At 34.9% G+C, this 16,296-nt stretch overlaps 1 protein-coding gene across 1 annotated transcript in view; it reads left to right on the top strand.

Annotated features, from left to right (window-relative positions):
- Positions 1-293: 293 nt before the first annotated feature.
- LOC308659075 (axin interactor, dorsalization-associated protein-like) overlaps positions 294-16,296 on the top strand; it is a gene marked incomplete at its 5' end in the record, with an annotated part of 35,196 nt that continues 19,193 nt past the window's right edge. The window contains 5 exons of the mRNA XM_081312068.1: positions 294-329; positions 4,973-5,026; positions 5,372-5,426; positions 12,759-12,822; positions 13,090-13,196. Of these exons, the coding sequence (XP_081168194.1) occupies positions 294-329; positions 4,973-5,026; positions 5,372-5,426; positions 12,759-12,822; positions 13,090-13,196 (316 nt within the window). The remainder of the gene's footprint in view (positions 330-4,972; positions 5,027-5,371; positions 5,427-12,758; positions 12,823-13,089; positions 13,197-16,296) is intronic.

Genomic DNA, 16,296 nt, shown 5'->3' with positions numbered 1-16,296 from the left:
GAACTGATGTCCAGAGAGATTAAGAACCTGCTTATGTCCATACAACTAAGAAAGGGCAGAAATTAGCCTTTGTCCATTTTCTGAGCCAGAATCTTAACCACTCAGCTTTGGGGATTGTGGTAGATTGAAGGGTACATACCTTGTCTGACTATTTAGAAGTTTCAGATGAGGAGGAAACACTGTCCCAGAGTTGCCAGGCATTCTGAAAGTTTTTTTAAGAAGCCAGAACAACATAAATATTTAAGTTTCCAAAGTGTTTTAATGTTGGCCCCTGAATTGCATCAAAAGTACCCATGGGGCTGATCAAGATTGTGGGTGAAATTTGGCCCGTCAGTTGCCACTTTGCTCTTTTGTGTTTTAAAGGATGCCTTGGAAGGTACTGGTCTGGAATTTTTGTCTCCTGTCCCCTAATTTTGTCTATGCATGAACTCATCCTTATCCTTCATGAAGCCTGACAGAGATATCAACTGCTTCAAGAAATCTCTGAATCTTCCTTCCCTGAATGTCAGTCACTCCCTGCTCTCTGTTGCTTTAGAATTTGCTTCACGTGTCTCCTCCTCTTCCAGCCTGTGGGCCTCAGGCATTCAGATACCAGTGATGAGGTGGAGGCCTTCAAAGACCACAGGGCAAACAGGAAGGCAGGAGCTATGACTCCTCCATTCAGGAGGAAGGTATAAAGACTCCAGTTGACTGAGTCTATAACATTGACTGAACATTGTTATAGCATTTTTTTCTGCTTTAAATTCTACCTGTGTGTATCAGAAACCCAACAGGTAACAGGTATGGCGTTAGAGTGACAATAAGAACAAAAGATACCAGGGGAAGACCATGGCAGGGGAGGGCAAAAAGAGGCCAAAGAGAATAAAGAAAAATAGGAACATGTCAAGAAATATCTCAGGGAGTCTGAACTTAGAAAACCCTGCTTAGGTTGTATGGAATGGAACTGAGAAAGAGAACACACAGAGTATCATAATCTTAGAGCTAAGGTGTAACATAACACGAGGCACATAGTAGGTGTTTAATCAATTATTATTGAAAAAATCTGGTAGTAAAATGGACCTTTGCGCATGTGTAGGCTGAAACTTAAGAGACACAATAATTGAAAGACAAGGAAGGAAAGAACAAGTTAAAGGGTAGCAAGGAATGTTTATTAGAAATTGATGCAAAATATTTATGTGAACGTGGTTGACTTTGGAGTGTGAAGGATGGCAAATACAGATGTTATGGAAACATCCTTTAAAAATAAAATGCCCTTTGGGACCAAAAAGAGATGATGGATGAAACACACCAAACAAAAAGAATCAGGTATGAGAACTCTGAATTCACAAAGCATTTTAAGTTTTGAGGAGAGTACTGCACAGTGAAATCGGAGTCTTCTGCACATGAAGACAGACGCCCCAAACTCAGGGTTTCGTGTCAGGCTCTAGGAAGGAGGCGGAAGAGACCGCGGTTAAAGCACTGCCCCACGTCCCAGCGCTGCGGCCTCTTAGCTGGGCGCTTCCCCTCTCTGAGCCTCAGTTTCCTCCAGGCAAGTAGAGATAACAACACACACACCTGGGGGGGGGTGGCTGTGAGGATTAATTAAGATGAAGCCTGTGACGTGCTTGGCACGCAGCCCAGTGCATGATAAACACTCCATAAACACTGGCTGTTACCATAAACTACTTGACAGAAAAGTCAAAGAGTAGAGAAACTTAAAGCATCTCTATAATTACACGAATTGTGATGAAAGAAGTTAAGATCTCGCTTGGTTTTCTTCTAAATTGGGTTTGGTAAGCGAAACACGATTCTCTCTGTACCTGAGAGCAGTTGCTAGGAGAAGCTGGCAGAAGGCGATGGAGTGGTGCACTCAGCCATTGTTTCTGAAATAAGTTTGAGATGAGATGGGAGGTTTTGGAGGGACTTCTTTTCAGAGGGAAGAAACAACTGGCAAGTGACAAGTGGAGCTAGGCAGCTGACTGGACGAAGGTGGAAGACAGGCTCAGAGGCAGGGAGCAAGGAGACCGACCTCCTGCAGGGAGCTGGTGCTGAGCCAATGGGGACCTCCTGCTACGAACCCACTCAGTTTTTTATGGGGCTATGCATTTGCACATGTTAATGAGAACATTTGAAGGACAATGTTTAGGGAAAAGGTAGCAGAACCTATCCATACTTATTTTCCCAGAAGAAAAGTAAATGGTTGAAGAATGGACAGCTTACACAAGGCCAGGTGCAGGTGACAATGTCCCCAGAGCTGGATTAGAATCTTTTTCTTTTTTGGAACAGGGGATTGAATCCAGGAGCATTTAACCACTATAGTCACATCCTCAGCCCCCCCCCCTTTTTTTTGTATTTTATTTAGAGACAGGGTCTCACTGAATTGCTTAAGGCCTTGGTAAGTTGCTGAGGTTGGCTCTGAACTCATGATCCTCCTATTTCAGCCTCCTGAGCCACTGGGATTACATGCATGTGCCACTAGGATTTCTGACTTTGTTAGGATGAATGGTGTGAATCAAACACATTTGTCTCTCGAAGACACTATTTCCTAACCTGTACTATGAGAGGAACACTGTCCACTAAAGAGAGTGTGCAGTGAGGTGAAATTTGTGAAATGTTCAGCATCCTAAGAGCTCTGAGTGGTCCTGGTGACACTGATATGACTGTGCAGGAGTGGGGACTTTACATGTTTGTGAGACGTTCTTTCCTGGAAAGTTAAATGTATATAAAATTAGGCAAAAACTCTCTCATATATAAGAGGAAATGTACTAGTGATCATTGCCTGAAACAAATGCATGTTATAACATATTACAAGAGTGTAGTAATTTTAAGATAAAGAAATCACAATACAGAAAACTACATAGGGCAATTCATATGTATGCAAATATCTTTTTATTGTTAATTATTATATGTATATAAATCAAAACATATAAATAAAATATTTAATATGAGTGAATGCTACAATCCAACCTCAAGGTAGATGTCAGAATTAAAGGAATAGATCACAAGAAGGGATTTGTGTGTAGAATGTGTGTCACACTAGAATTATACACAAACATCGACCAAACAGAAGATATAAAGAGAGATAATTAAAAAATAAATAAATAAATAAAAGCAGAATATAAGCCTCCCTCCATTTATGGATACACCAAATAAATATATACTCCTGTTTTGAGTCCTTCTTAAAACTGTAAATGAATTAGAGGTACACACATTGGAAAATTTAAAAAAATTTCTACCAAGAGATAAGTAGAATTTGAGCAATATGCAAAATTACTGGAACAAAATGCCCAAATCCAATGTTAATATAAATCAAGGAAAATTGATTGGGTTTGAAATATATTATTTAACTCTAAATTGCCTGTAATTTAAATGCCAATTTATCTGTACACACAGAGGAAGGAATAATTTTGCTGAAGCTTATAGATTGAGTGTCTCTCTTTTCAATATAGTGATTTTGTATATGTTTTATCACACATAATAGAACATGAGCATATTAAAAGCAAGGACTGTGCCCTATCACATCTGTTTTATAGCTTATTTCATAAAACAGATTGACTGTAAAATTTGCACCATTCATCACAAATACTGATTTTGTTAATGTTGCCTATGTTTTTAAACAAGTCAGAATTGAGCTTAAATCAGAATTAAATTAGACCATTGTGCTATCTTTCAGATATCTTTTAGTAAATTTCAGGCTTTATGAGAAGATGGTTGGAAGGGAAGATGTCAAAAATCCCTTTTCATTGCCCTCCCCCTTTTTAATTATCTGTTTTCTTTTTTAAAGTTAGTATTTTGGGGCTAGAGTTGTAGCTCAGTGGTAGAGTGCTTGCTTGCCCAGCATGTGTGAGGCACTGGGTTCAATCCTCAGCACCTCATAAAAACAAATTAATAAAATAAAGGTATTATGTCCATCTACAACTAAAAAAATGCTATTTTTAAAATAAATAAAGTCAATATTTTAACTTACAGATAACAAAGATAGTACATATAAATTGGGTAACATGTTTTGATACATGTATATGTTGTGTTATATTTAAATCCAGTTAACATTTTCTACTCATGTATCATTTCTTATGTTTAAAAACAGAATTTTTTTTCTTTTTTCTTTTGAAATGTAGGATGCATTTCTTTATCCCCCCACCCACCCCTACTGGCCCCAACCCCTGGTAACTACCATTCTACTTTCAACTTCTATGAAATCAACTTTTTTGTATTCCACATGAATAAGATTTTATGGGTCTTGTCTCTGTGCCTGGCTTACTTCATTAATATAATGATCTTGTTCTATCATGTTGTTGCAAAGGATAGAATTTCTTTATTTTTATGACTGAATAGTATTCCATTATGTATATATAACACTTTTTTTATCCACTTATCAGTTGATGGACTCTTAGGTTTCCATTTCTTGGCTAATAGGAATAGTGCTGCTATGAATATGGGAGTACAGGTGTCTCAGCAGCTTACTGATTTCCTTTCCTTTGGCCATATATCCTGGAGTGGAATTGTTGGATCATATCGTAGTTCAATTTTTAATCTTTTGAGGAACTTCCACACTGCTTTCCATAATGGCTATCTTTGTTGCCCTTTAAATCATATCTAGACCTATCACCAAACCAAACTTGATTTAGAATTGGTTGTGGCATATTAGTTTAGAAGAGAATATATACTCATCTCTCTCCCACTTCTCAGCCCTTTGTCTTCTGATTCTCTTCTCTAAAATATGCAAGGTTCTAGAAAAGGAATAATAATTTATTTAAAGAAGTATAGATCTCTTTTGTAAATTTTTTAAATTGTAGATGGACACTATATCTTTGTTTTATTTTTTTTTTATGTGGTACTGAGGATCGAGCCCAGTGCCTCACACATGTGAGGCAAGTGTTCAACCACTGAGCTAAAATCCCAGTCCCTATAGATCTTTTATAAATAAAAATTCTTGATTTTAGTAACTGACAGTTAAAATTATCTTGGGATTTATAGCATTTTTTCCCTACAGAAAACCATAGGCAAAATTGCAACATGCTTGGAATTGCAAAGCACAGATTTACAGGTAAATGGATTTTTTTAAATGAATTATTCTAAATTGTTCTGATAAGATATTAGACATTCATGCCCAAAGCAATATGGTTTTATAACAATTGGAATTGATCAGTTGAACTCACACTTAAATGATTTAGTTCATACTTTGTACACTGTAGAAATAAAAGATATGATTTTAATTTTTTCTGTTTCTATTAGCTTGAATATTCCAAAAATCAGTTTGGAACTTTTCATTTTCTACCTTTAAAGCAAGAAATATATTTATTTTAAATATTTGATTCTTGCCACTTAAAAGACATAGGGTGCAGTGAAATCTTTGTAATGAAAAGATATAATATGCATATTTTAAATTTAGTCCACACAGTCCCAGGAAGAATTTAAACTGGAGGACCTGAAGAAGCTACAACCAAGTAAGTTTTGTTTTATATTTTTTAGTGATATTCCATTAGGAAGAGAGTTTTATCTGTTGTGAATATTAAGATTGTTTAGCACAGAAAGTGATTGGATTTATTTCTCTTATTTTTTTTTTGGTGCTTTTAAAATTCCTATAATATTTGCATTTTTAATTACCATTTGGATTTAATCTTTATTATAGCATATATAGGTTGTACTTCATCTAAATATCCAAATTAACCTTTAATTTGTCTTAATGGCTTTAATAAGATTATAATTATTTTGATAAACATTTTCAGTAGAGTCCAGTAGAGAATATAAGGTTATAGTCATTAATGCCCATTCACATTACATGTTATTGAAAACTACAGTCTGAATGTTGGGAATGCATTACAAAGTGTTTTGTTGTTGTTGTTGTTGTTGTTGTTGTTGTTGTCTCCATTTTTCCCTTCTTCAAAACTTTTAAAAAGTAAAAAAAAAAAAATCCTTCAGTTATCTTGTTGGTTAGGATATTCCCAAATAAAGCCTTTCTGCTGTTTTAAATGATTGCTCTCATTGAACTGTCTGAAGTATGGGCAAAGGCACAGTGTGAATAACTGAATGAATGTAAGTTAATTTTGCCTTTTTAAAATTTTTTTTAGTTGTAGACAGATACAATACCTTTATTTTATTTATTTGTTTTTATGTGGTGTTGAGGATCAAATCCAGTGCCTCACACATGCAAGGCAAATGCTCTACCAACTGAACTATAACCCAGCTCCTGTACTCTTTTTTTTATTGAGATAAGATTGCACATCTCAGTGCATTTATGTGACTAGGGAATAGTAGATTATATTTATCCAAATAAGTAAGATTTTTAAGTAGGGAATCATAAAATCAAAGCATTTTCAAACAAAAAGGAGTCTCAGACTTGTGGTCACATTCTCTATTGAGGAAAGAAATGAAATGATTTGTTTGTCCTGTTTCACTTCAATCCCCAGTAGCTGAGCAGGGCCTAAATCTCAGAACATTTGTCAGTCTATCTCAGTTCACGCTAGTGCAATCCTTTTAATGTAAACATGCTTTGAGTAAGAGGTAAAAAAAAATTAATTTAAGAACTAAAGAGAGCCTTGCACAGTGGCGCATGCCTGTAATCACAGCTGCTCCGGAGGCTGAGGCAGAAGGATATCAAATTCAAAGCCAACCCTAGCAAAGCAAGGCACTAAGCAACTTAGTGAGACCCTGTCTCTAAATAAAATATGAAATAGGGCTGGGGATGTGGCTCAGTGGTCAAGTGCCCCTGAGTTCAATCCCAGTACCCCCTGCCAAAAAAGAACTAAATAGAATGTTCCTATAAATTCCACAAACTGCCAATATCTAATTCATTTATAGCAATTCTAACAAAGACATATATTATTGAGATAGCTGAAATGTGATTGTATTGCAGATCCAGGGTAGAAAAAGGATTCTCAGAGTATACTGAAGGGGATCTGATTTTCTGTTGTTTGGGTTGTAAAAGAGAAGTTAACAACAACAACAGACAACAACAAAGGAATGCATAGCAGATTTGTTGTGATTCTGGTGGCTTTTCCACAGTTTTAGATGATCATATTACATTTCTTCAGAACACCATCCTTCTGAATATGGCAAGAATTCTGATGAACTCTGTCATTTTAATAGTTTTGGTTACTTTATGTAATCCAGATCATAAAGGTTTTTTTTCTTTGTGGTTCTGGGGATCAAACCCATGACCTCACACATGCTAGGCAAGCGTTTTACCACTGAGCTACATCTCCAGCCCTAGATCATAAGAGTTGGAGATGTCATAAGAGACACAACTTATATTCAGAAATAGTTCTTATGCCTATATCCAATGTATATAAGGATACTAATCAATGTAATATTTCTCACACATTTTGGGGTTTTTTTGTACCTAAAACTTTATTTTTCAAAAGCATTAATAAATACTTTGTATAAGATTGAGATATAATTTATATAAAGCACAATTCACCAATTTAATTAATCATATTCATTTTTTTAGTAAATTGGAAGAGTTATGCAGACATCACCACAATCAATTTTAGGACATTTTCATCACCACAAGAAGAAACCCTATTTCCATGAGCAGTCATTCACTTCTTGCCATCCCCCTAAAATCCCTTCCAATTCCCAGCCCTAGGAAACCATTAGTTTGATTTCTGTCTATAAATTGTCCTATTATAGACAATTTATTTAAATGGACTCATATGATATATGATCTTTTATGACTGGCTACATATAAGATTATTTTGAGAAAAACACATTGATGGCTTTAAATAAAAGATTGCAACAGTTGTGTATACGGTGGTTCTACTGAAAATTATGTTTGTGTGTGAGTGTGTGTGTGTGTGTGTGTGTGTGTGTGAGAGAGAGAGAGAGAGAGAGAGAGAGAGAGAGACAGAGAGACAGAGAGAGAGAGAGACAGAGAGAGAGAGAGAGAGAGAGAGAGAGAGAGAGAGAGAGAGATGATGCTGGGGATTGAACCAAGGGCTTTGGGCATGTTAGACAAGTGATTTACCAGTAAACTACATCACCAGCCCTCAGTTTTTTATGATAAAAATAATTAGGATTTTGGCTTCTTATTCAGCCACTATTTCCTATTAGTTGTTTGTTTCCAAACAAAATTTAAGAATCTTATAGATACACAGAGTGGCTGTAAAGACTGTGGATGTTTATTTCATATATTTATTATCTCTTCTCTTCCTCTGAGCATGCTCAAGTACTTCTATTGACTCACAAGATCTTTCATTAATTGCCTTTTTTTTTAGAATAGCATCTATATGCTAAGCACTCGAATCCTCTCAGTAACATTTTGCTAAGGACAACACCGACACTAGCTTGTAAATCCCAGGAATGAGTTTTAGGGTCACCTGGACCGGTTCTTTCACTATGCTATTATTAATACCTGTAGTGGTGCTGTACTACATCATTCCTAAGTACAGCTCTCCAGTTCAAATTCCTAAGAAATTATTGACCCATGTATTAGTCGAAGATCAGGTTAAAATCTATTACTTTTTTTGGCTTTTTAGAAAAGATTTGGAGTAGAAATGGAAAGAGTATTTTGGAGATTCACTTTATTATACTTTATATAATGTTTTTCATTTGTACTTTTCCCTTCTTGATAGTTATCTTTTTAGATGATTTTAATCTGCTGTTGCTTCTCAAAGAAACATAAATGAGCATTCTGTATTTCAGTAGGGTAGACTCTGTAATTTGGAATTTATCCAAGCAGGGCACTTGTTGTGAGTTAATTATTGAGTTGGAATTAAATATTTTCTACAAATTGGTATTTAGTAATATTTCAGATTAACTATACTTATTCAAGCTTGCTTTTTAAAAAGTTAAGCCTCTTCTAAGAAAAAATAATGAATTCTAACTTTTAATATGTTGAACTTAACTGGTTTCCTTTCTTTTAAAAAAAGTTTTTTTTTTTTTTAAATTTAATTTTGTGCCTGTGTGTGGTGCTGGGGATCGAACCCAGGGCATTGCCCATATAAGGCAAATGCTCTGCCACTGAGCTACATCCCTAGCTCTTGGCTGGTTTATTAGGCTGATGTATTCTTTACTTCAACATTTTGAAATATTTTAAATTCTGTCTGAAAATACTAAAACTATGATTGTGAAAGTCTGAGCCATTTTTTCTTATGTTAATTGCAGTAATGTACTGCTGCTTACTCAAGCATATCTCCCCACCACCCACCCTGCAAAATTCCCTTCTATTAAGCCACCCTTCAAGGCTTCACAGAAATCCCACCTCTCCCTGAAAGCTTTCTCTGCTGTCTCTATAGAGGCATAATTAAACTCTGCCTCCTCTCCTGTATAGGATCATTTTAACTATCCATTGTCAGACTCTCACATGTGTTATTTTCACTTGTATTTGTTTCAGCCCTCAAAGAGATTATGAATGGACTCTTCCCCCACCCCAGAGCCTATTGAATGCTTTAAGTGTAGTATGAACTTGGCAAGATTGTGTTGAGTTAAATAGATTTGAATGTTTTGAAGGAATCTTTTCCTATAATTTAAAAAATAATCTTTCAAAATTAAGGCAGCTGCCCATTTTTCCTACCACAAATATGAAGCACGTCAGTCACAAAAACAGAATGCATTTTGATATTTGCCTGTGTGCCATCTTTTGAGGGTTAGCTTCAGGAGGTTGGTAGGTCCATGCTCCAAGAGAAAGGCTGGGAGTGCTGAATTTTCCATGGTGGAGTAGCATCAGATGTCTGCCATGTAGTGACCCAAAGTGTGTAAGTCCTACCAAATCAGCCAATGAATCTCCAACCCATGACATGCTTCATACTTATGATAATATCTTTTGTAAAATTCAAGCTCCTCTTCAGATCCTCCTAAAACATCATTGCTAGTATTGGTAGAAAGAAAACTCTATGTAAAGTTTAAGCTATTTTAAAAGAACAATAGAATCTGTTATTCCATAGTTGTTGAAAATGTAAACCCATACTACAGTTACAGAAAGTAAAACAGAATTTGTTTTAAAGCTATTTAAATTTGTTCTAAAGCTATTCACATAAATTAAATGTTTGATAATACTTTAACTTGTAAAAATAATATAACAAAGCTATTATTCTAAAGCAAATACTTCCTCTTCAGAGCTTTGATACCAAAGAAAAGAAAATACTATTTAATTATTCTGTTACAATACAAATGCAAGATAACCACTGAGCCACATCCCCAGCCCTATTTTGTATTTTATTTAGAGACAGGGTCTCACTGAGTTGCTTTTGCCTCACTTTTGCTGAGGCTGGCTTTGAATTCTTAATCCTCCTAAGCCCCTGGGATTACAGGTGTGCACTACCAAACTCAGCCAAGATATTCTTAATAACCAAGACATTTTTCAACTTTTTTGTTTGTTTGTTTTTGACGTACTGAGGATTGAACCCAAGGGTGCTCTACCACTGAGCTATATTTCCAGTCCTTATTATTTTTATTTTTTAAAACTTTTTTAGTTGTAGATGGACACAATACCTTTATTTTATTTATACATTTCATGTAGTGCTACATGTGCAAGGCAAGCATTCTACCACTGAACTACAACCCCAGCCCTTTTATTGTTTTATTTTTATTTTGAGACAGGGTCTCCCTACATTGCTTAGGCAGATGAACTTCTAGTCCTCCTGACTCAGGCTTTTGGTACCTGGGATTACAGACACATGCCACCATAACGGGATCAACTTTTAAAAATTATTGTTATATATATTTTTTAATGGTTGATTTTTTGCCCATTTCATTAAACTCTTATGACAATATGATCATTTCTGTGTTTTTGTTTCTGGTATGAGTGAGACATGATCTTTTTGTGACCTGCTCCCCATTCTTGGTATCTATCCCATTGTTGTGTAAGTGATCAATATTTATTAATATTACTTATTAATATTGAGTTGATTTAATAGTTTAGTAACAATGATCATGCAGAAGTATAGAAAAGATGTTCTTGTATTAAAAAATAAACAGTACTTCTTAGTGAGATAAGAAATATTAGGATTCTAGTCAACTAGATCAAGAAGGTCATGGAGAGAGTGAATGTCCATTTTAGATTTTCCCTTGCCATTTTGTATACATTTATTTAGGCTGTAATTCTCCCAATAGCCTGTAAAGGAGGTAGCATTCTCATTTTAGAACTGGGGAGATTAGAGTATTTATGTAAATGTTCAAGTTATTGTTGTAATTGTAGGGCTAGGTTTTGATTTAAACCTTCTACTTTGATCTCCTGCTGTTTCCCCTTTGCTTGTCAGACTTAAGTTCCCACAGTTCTTTCTGTGCCTTGAATAAGGCAAACTGTTTCCTACTTGGAACCTTTGTTGTTGCTCCAGCCTGTTCTCTAATACTTGGGAAGCCCTTATGCTAGAGCCACTTGTGGATGATTCCTCTCATCTCAGGTCTTGGTTCAAATGTCTTCTTACAGTTTAGTTTTGAAAGGCACCCTGTCTACCTTAGCTACTCTACCAAGTTCTCTCTGCTTTTACACAACAACCTGTTTGTATCCTTCATACCACTAATAACATCTTACATTATCTTGTTTATTGGTTGGCATATTTATTGTCTACTTTTCCTTAGTAAGGTCTAAGGTCCAAATATGAGTTCTTGATTACTGTGTATCTTTAGCACCTAAAACAGTGATTGGAACATTGTGAGTACTCGGTACGCATTTATTGAGAAGAAGAAAGAGATAACGGATGAGGAAGAGCTAAAGGGAGAGAGAATAAGAGTGAGTAATGAGAATCTAGATACAAGTTTCCAGCTTCTTTCTCACTGGATGATTGACTCCTATTGGAATAAGTTATGTAATTACAACCTGTTCTTTTTGAATTTCCTTATTTAGGAATCCAATATGCCATACCCCTTTTAACTCAAATCTGCAAGACTCCAAAATTAAAGTCTGAGTAATTAGAGTAAAAACCATGGGTTGCCCAATTAATAATGCTAAATATTCACCTTGAAATAATTGCAGGTAGTCACTAGGAACCCATAAATTGGGGAATGAAACAATAAATTTCATAAAATACTTTTCCAGATACAGATAGAATTGTAGAACATCTGTCTGTAGGCTTACATGCCAGAAAGTAATCAACCAGGACACAAGAGGTGATAGCATCATGTTGTTTGATGACTTTCCTGAGGAGAAAGTCTTCTGTGTGTGTGTGTGTGTGTGTGTATGTGTATGTGTATGTGTGTGTACACACGTGTAAATATATATATATATATATATATATATATATATACACACACACACACACACACACACATATATGCATGTATATATGTGTGTACACATATACAATAAATTTCATCATAAAAGGAATATTAGAATTATAACCTTGCTGCTGCGAACCTTACCAGTGTGATAAGTATTGAGGGAAATCTACTTAGGATAAAGAATAAGATGTGATTATCTATTTCTCTTTAATTAGTCATCTTCAGTATCAATCTTTTAATTAAAATACTTCAGGAGAAGAGGTATTATCTTTCACTGGTACCCCATATCACCTAGAACCTTGTACATTGGAGAACTATTTTATGGTTCATTTTCTATGAGGGCTCTGAGACTTTCCTTGGAGATCTTAACAGTACTCTGGAAATACTGGTACCTGCAGTCCACTATGGACATTTTTATTTTGCTATGACACTCAGTAGTCAATTGTAGAGTCTTGAAATGATAGTGAAGCTCGGAATTTAAAATACATATATTAATGTGTGGTTAATACACTATAAAATATGATTAAAAGTATCAATTTAAGATATAACATATAAGACTAACTAATATATAAGACTTACATAACATGTAAGACTAATGTTTGTCTATGTCTTTATTCTAGTCCTAAAGAATATTCTCACATATAATAAAGAATTTCCATTTGATGTTCAGCCTGTTCCATTAAGGTAAATAAATAAGCATCCATATTTTGTCTTCTGATTTTATTATCTATTTTATGCCTGTTTTTCAAATATTTCTGGATTTTTTCCCTATCAAATTTGGTATTGGTGATATGGCTGATATCATTGGTAGCAATGAGATGATTGACATTGATATTTATATCAACATTAACCTAATAATCAGCATCTTATCTGGGAAGTTAGTGGCTATGAGGGTTAGCTGGTGTATTAAGTGGAGTAGCTCACTAATTTTTCTGTCTTTTTTTTATATAGGAGAATTTTAGCCCCTGGTGAGGAAGAGCATTTGGAATTTGAAGAAGATGAAGAAGAAGGTGGTGCTGGAGCAGGGTCTCCTGATTCTTTTCCTGCTAGAGTGCCTGGTGGGTACAAAAAATGTACATTAAATTCAAGGTCAGGTGTTTGGAACTTACTTTTGTACTTGTTAGTGGCGGGTAAAACATCTCCAGGTTTGCCAATCTTAAGCAAATTATCATGGCCATTCTGTTAGCGGTAGCTATCGGTTTATTGTGAAAGTATCTTATTATTTGTGTCAGGGATCCTCAAAACATCCCGTGTTTAGTGATTGGCTAGGAATACCCACAGGACTCAGCATATAGCTGTACTCACAGTTGTATTCTGAGTCATTACAACAAGAAAACACAAGAACAAAATCAGCAAAGGGTAAAGGCACACAGGCAAATTCCAGAGGAAACCAAACTTCTAAGAGTCCTCTCCCAGCAGAGTCAAATATGTACTTGATTCTCTCAACATTCTTTCACACCTGTGAAATGAAAAATATTGTCTATTGGGGAAGCACTGTAGGGATTCAGTGCACAAGACACTTATTGGGGTTAGCATGAACCAAAACTACAGACTCCAGGAAGAAAGCAAGTGTTCAGCACAAACCATATTGTTTGCATGGACGGTTTAGGCACAGTGATCTTCTTAACAGGGCATGATGGGAATCCTGCTGAAATCCAGGTTCCCAGATGCTAGCCATGGACCAACATTGTAAGTAGGCTTTCTAGAGTAACTGTTTGCTATGTTAATTCTTTTCTTTATATATCTAGCTGTTCTTTAAATAATCATATATGATTGTGAAACCTATTATTTGTTACCTGAAAACTTATTTATCATGTTGAATATTAAAGCTTCTAAATGACAAACCAAAGTAATACAAATTAAAAAAAAAAAGCTGGCCAGGATTATATGCTTATAATCCTAGCTACTTGAGAAATTGAGGCAGGAGGATTGCAAGTTTGAGGCCAGTGGGGGCAACTTAGAGAGACTTTGTCTCAAAATAGAAAGAACTAGGGATGTAGTTCAGTGGTAGGGTGCTTGCCTCACCTGTGTGAAGCCCTACATTCGTTTCCTAGTACCACATGCACAAATAGCCATGACACAATTTTAGACACAATTTAAAAAAACATTTCTGAGTGACCTAAACATAAGCCTAGCAATCTGAACATTAATCTAGATTTGTATTGGTTATTCATCTTTTATATAGTCTTAGATATGTACAAAAAATGTTTTTTTGAAACTCAAAATGAAGAGTGAATCTTATTTCTTTAATATCAAACCTGTACTTGTTTCTTTCCTGCATAAATGTTCAATTCTGAGTTGAACTTGAGAGTTAAGCAAATATGGATTTCATTTTCAGCTAAAGTGCAGTTTTTTTCTTACCCATGCATATAGGAAGTTGAAAACTGCAACAAAATATTCATTGCTGTTCCATGAATATTAGGGCATCCTTATTTCACAGAATTTCAGAATATATCTAGGGTTAAAGCAGTAAATACCACCAAAGTGTGCAGTTAGACTCTGGCTCTCCGAGCACTTCCTTTCTCTCAAAGTCTCAAATTCTTAGACTGAGTCGAACATTCAGAGCCAGAGTCCCTCATCCAGTCATGTACTTATATTGAAAGGAAAGGAAAATACCATTCAATGTTATCTGGTAGTTCTCCTAGCTGTTTTTCAATAGTTTTAAGGCTTGTTAATATTCTATTACTCTCAAGCAGTTTTGGAAACATTTTAAGATTTCTTTTTTATAATTTGTTTCTTGTTTGTTTGTAGTACTGGGGATTGAAGTCAGGGGTGCTCTAACACCTAGCTACATCCCCAGCTCTTTGATTTTTTTTTTTTTTTTATTTTGAAACAGGGTTTTGCTAAGTTGTCCAGGCTGGCCTCTCCTGCCTTAACTTGCCAAGTTCCTGGGATTACAGGCATGCACCACTATGTCTGGCTCAGTTTTTTTTTAATCCATGAATCTTGTCACTTGAAGTCAAAAGGTTTTCTCCAGAGCTTTGCAGAAATTGGTTCATAGGAAATGTCTATTGAGTAGGCTCTTCTTCAAGGCTCTAAGCAACATCTGGCCTGCTTTTTCTTGAAAGTGCTCTGGCCACTCAAGTTTTTAACCCAACACCTGTAGTAACTCTTCCTTGCATGCTAAATGGCATCTGTGTATGAAGCATATACCCACTGATTTATCTTAGGTTTTGTGAGAGTATTTATTATTTTTTTCCAGATATGATGGTGACACTTAAGAATTCAGCCATTATCCAAATCACATATTTCTGAACACAGAAAAATATTTCTAGTACCAGTCAATAAAGAAAATAAAAACAAGAATATACTCATATAACCTATATACAAACAACTTTAATCAGGTATAATTTTTGACAGACCTAGAAATATTATTATTTGAATGCTAATGACCCCTAAGATTTTTATCAAACTTAATATAACTTCAAAGTGAACAAACTTCTTATGATTTTACTCTTTATCTTGAAAGGTTGGAGCAGGTCCTCAACTACTAATCAGTTACCAACCAAAAGAAATTGTGCATGTGTTTTCATATTTTCACACAATTTGTATGTGTGTACAAATTGCAGATGTGCAGTACAAATTGCAAAATTTTTCTCTTGCTAGATTTTTAAGACCCATTTCATGTTTTGTGCCATCTACAAAATGTTATGGCCAAATAATGATTTGTCAATACCATTATTTTAAATTATGTTAAAATTATCCCAAAATAATAGAAAATATTATTTTATATATATCATTTTTATTGCATTTTAAAATTACAAAGAAATGTGCACTTAAAAAAAGTGTGTGACTTTGAATTGGTAGTATCAGACATCTGAATCTAATTACAAGTATGATAAATCTAAAACAAAGAAGATATATATATATATATATATATATATATATATATATATATATATATATAATCACATACATATGATAATGCTTAGTTTACATTTTAGATATCAGGTTCATCTCTGTTCTAAAAGTATGGACAAAAAATTTTGTACTCCTTATTCATGACATTTAATTCACCAAGCACCAAGGCAAAATGAAGACTGACTCACCTCTTATTGAAGTAAATGCCTGTGACAAAAATTTGTACAAAAAAATTTGTAAAAAGCCAAGCAAATGAAATTATTCAATAAGCAAACTCAAATCAATGTTTTAAAAAAA

This window comes from Spermophilus citellus (genome assembly GCF_964194105.1).
Source record: "Spermophilus citellus genome assembly, chromosome: 10".
NCBI lineage: Eukaryota > Metazoa > Chordata > Mammalia > Rodentia > Sciuridae > Spermophilus > Spermophilus citellus.
The sequence above is the reverse complement of the archived record's forward strand: the minus strand, read 5'-3'. Positions and strand labels throughout refer to the sequence as shown.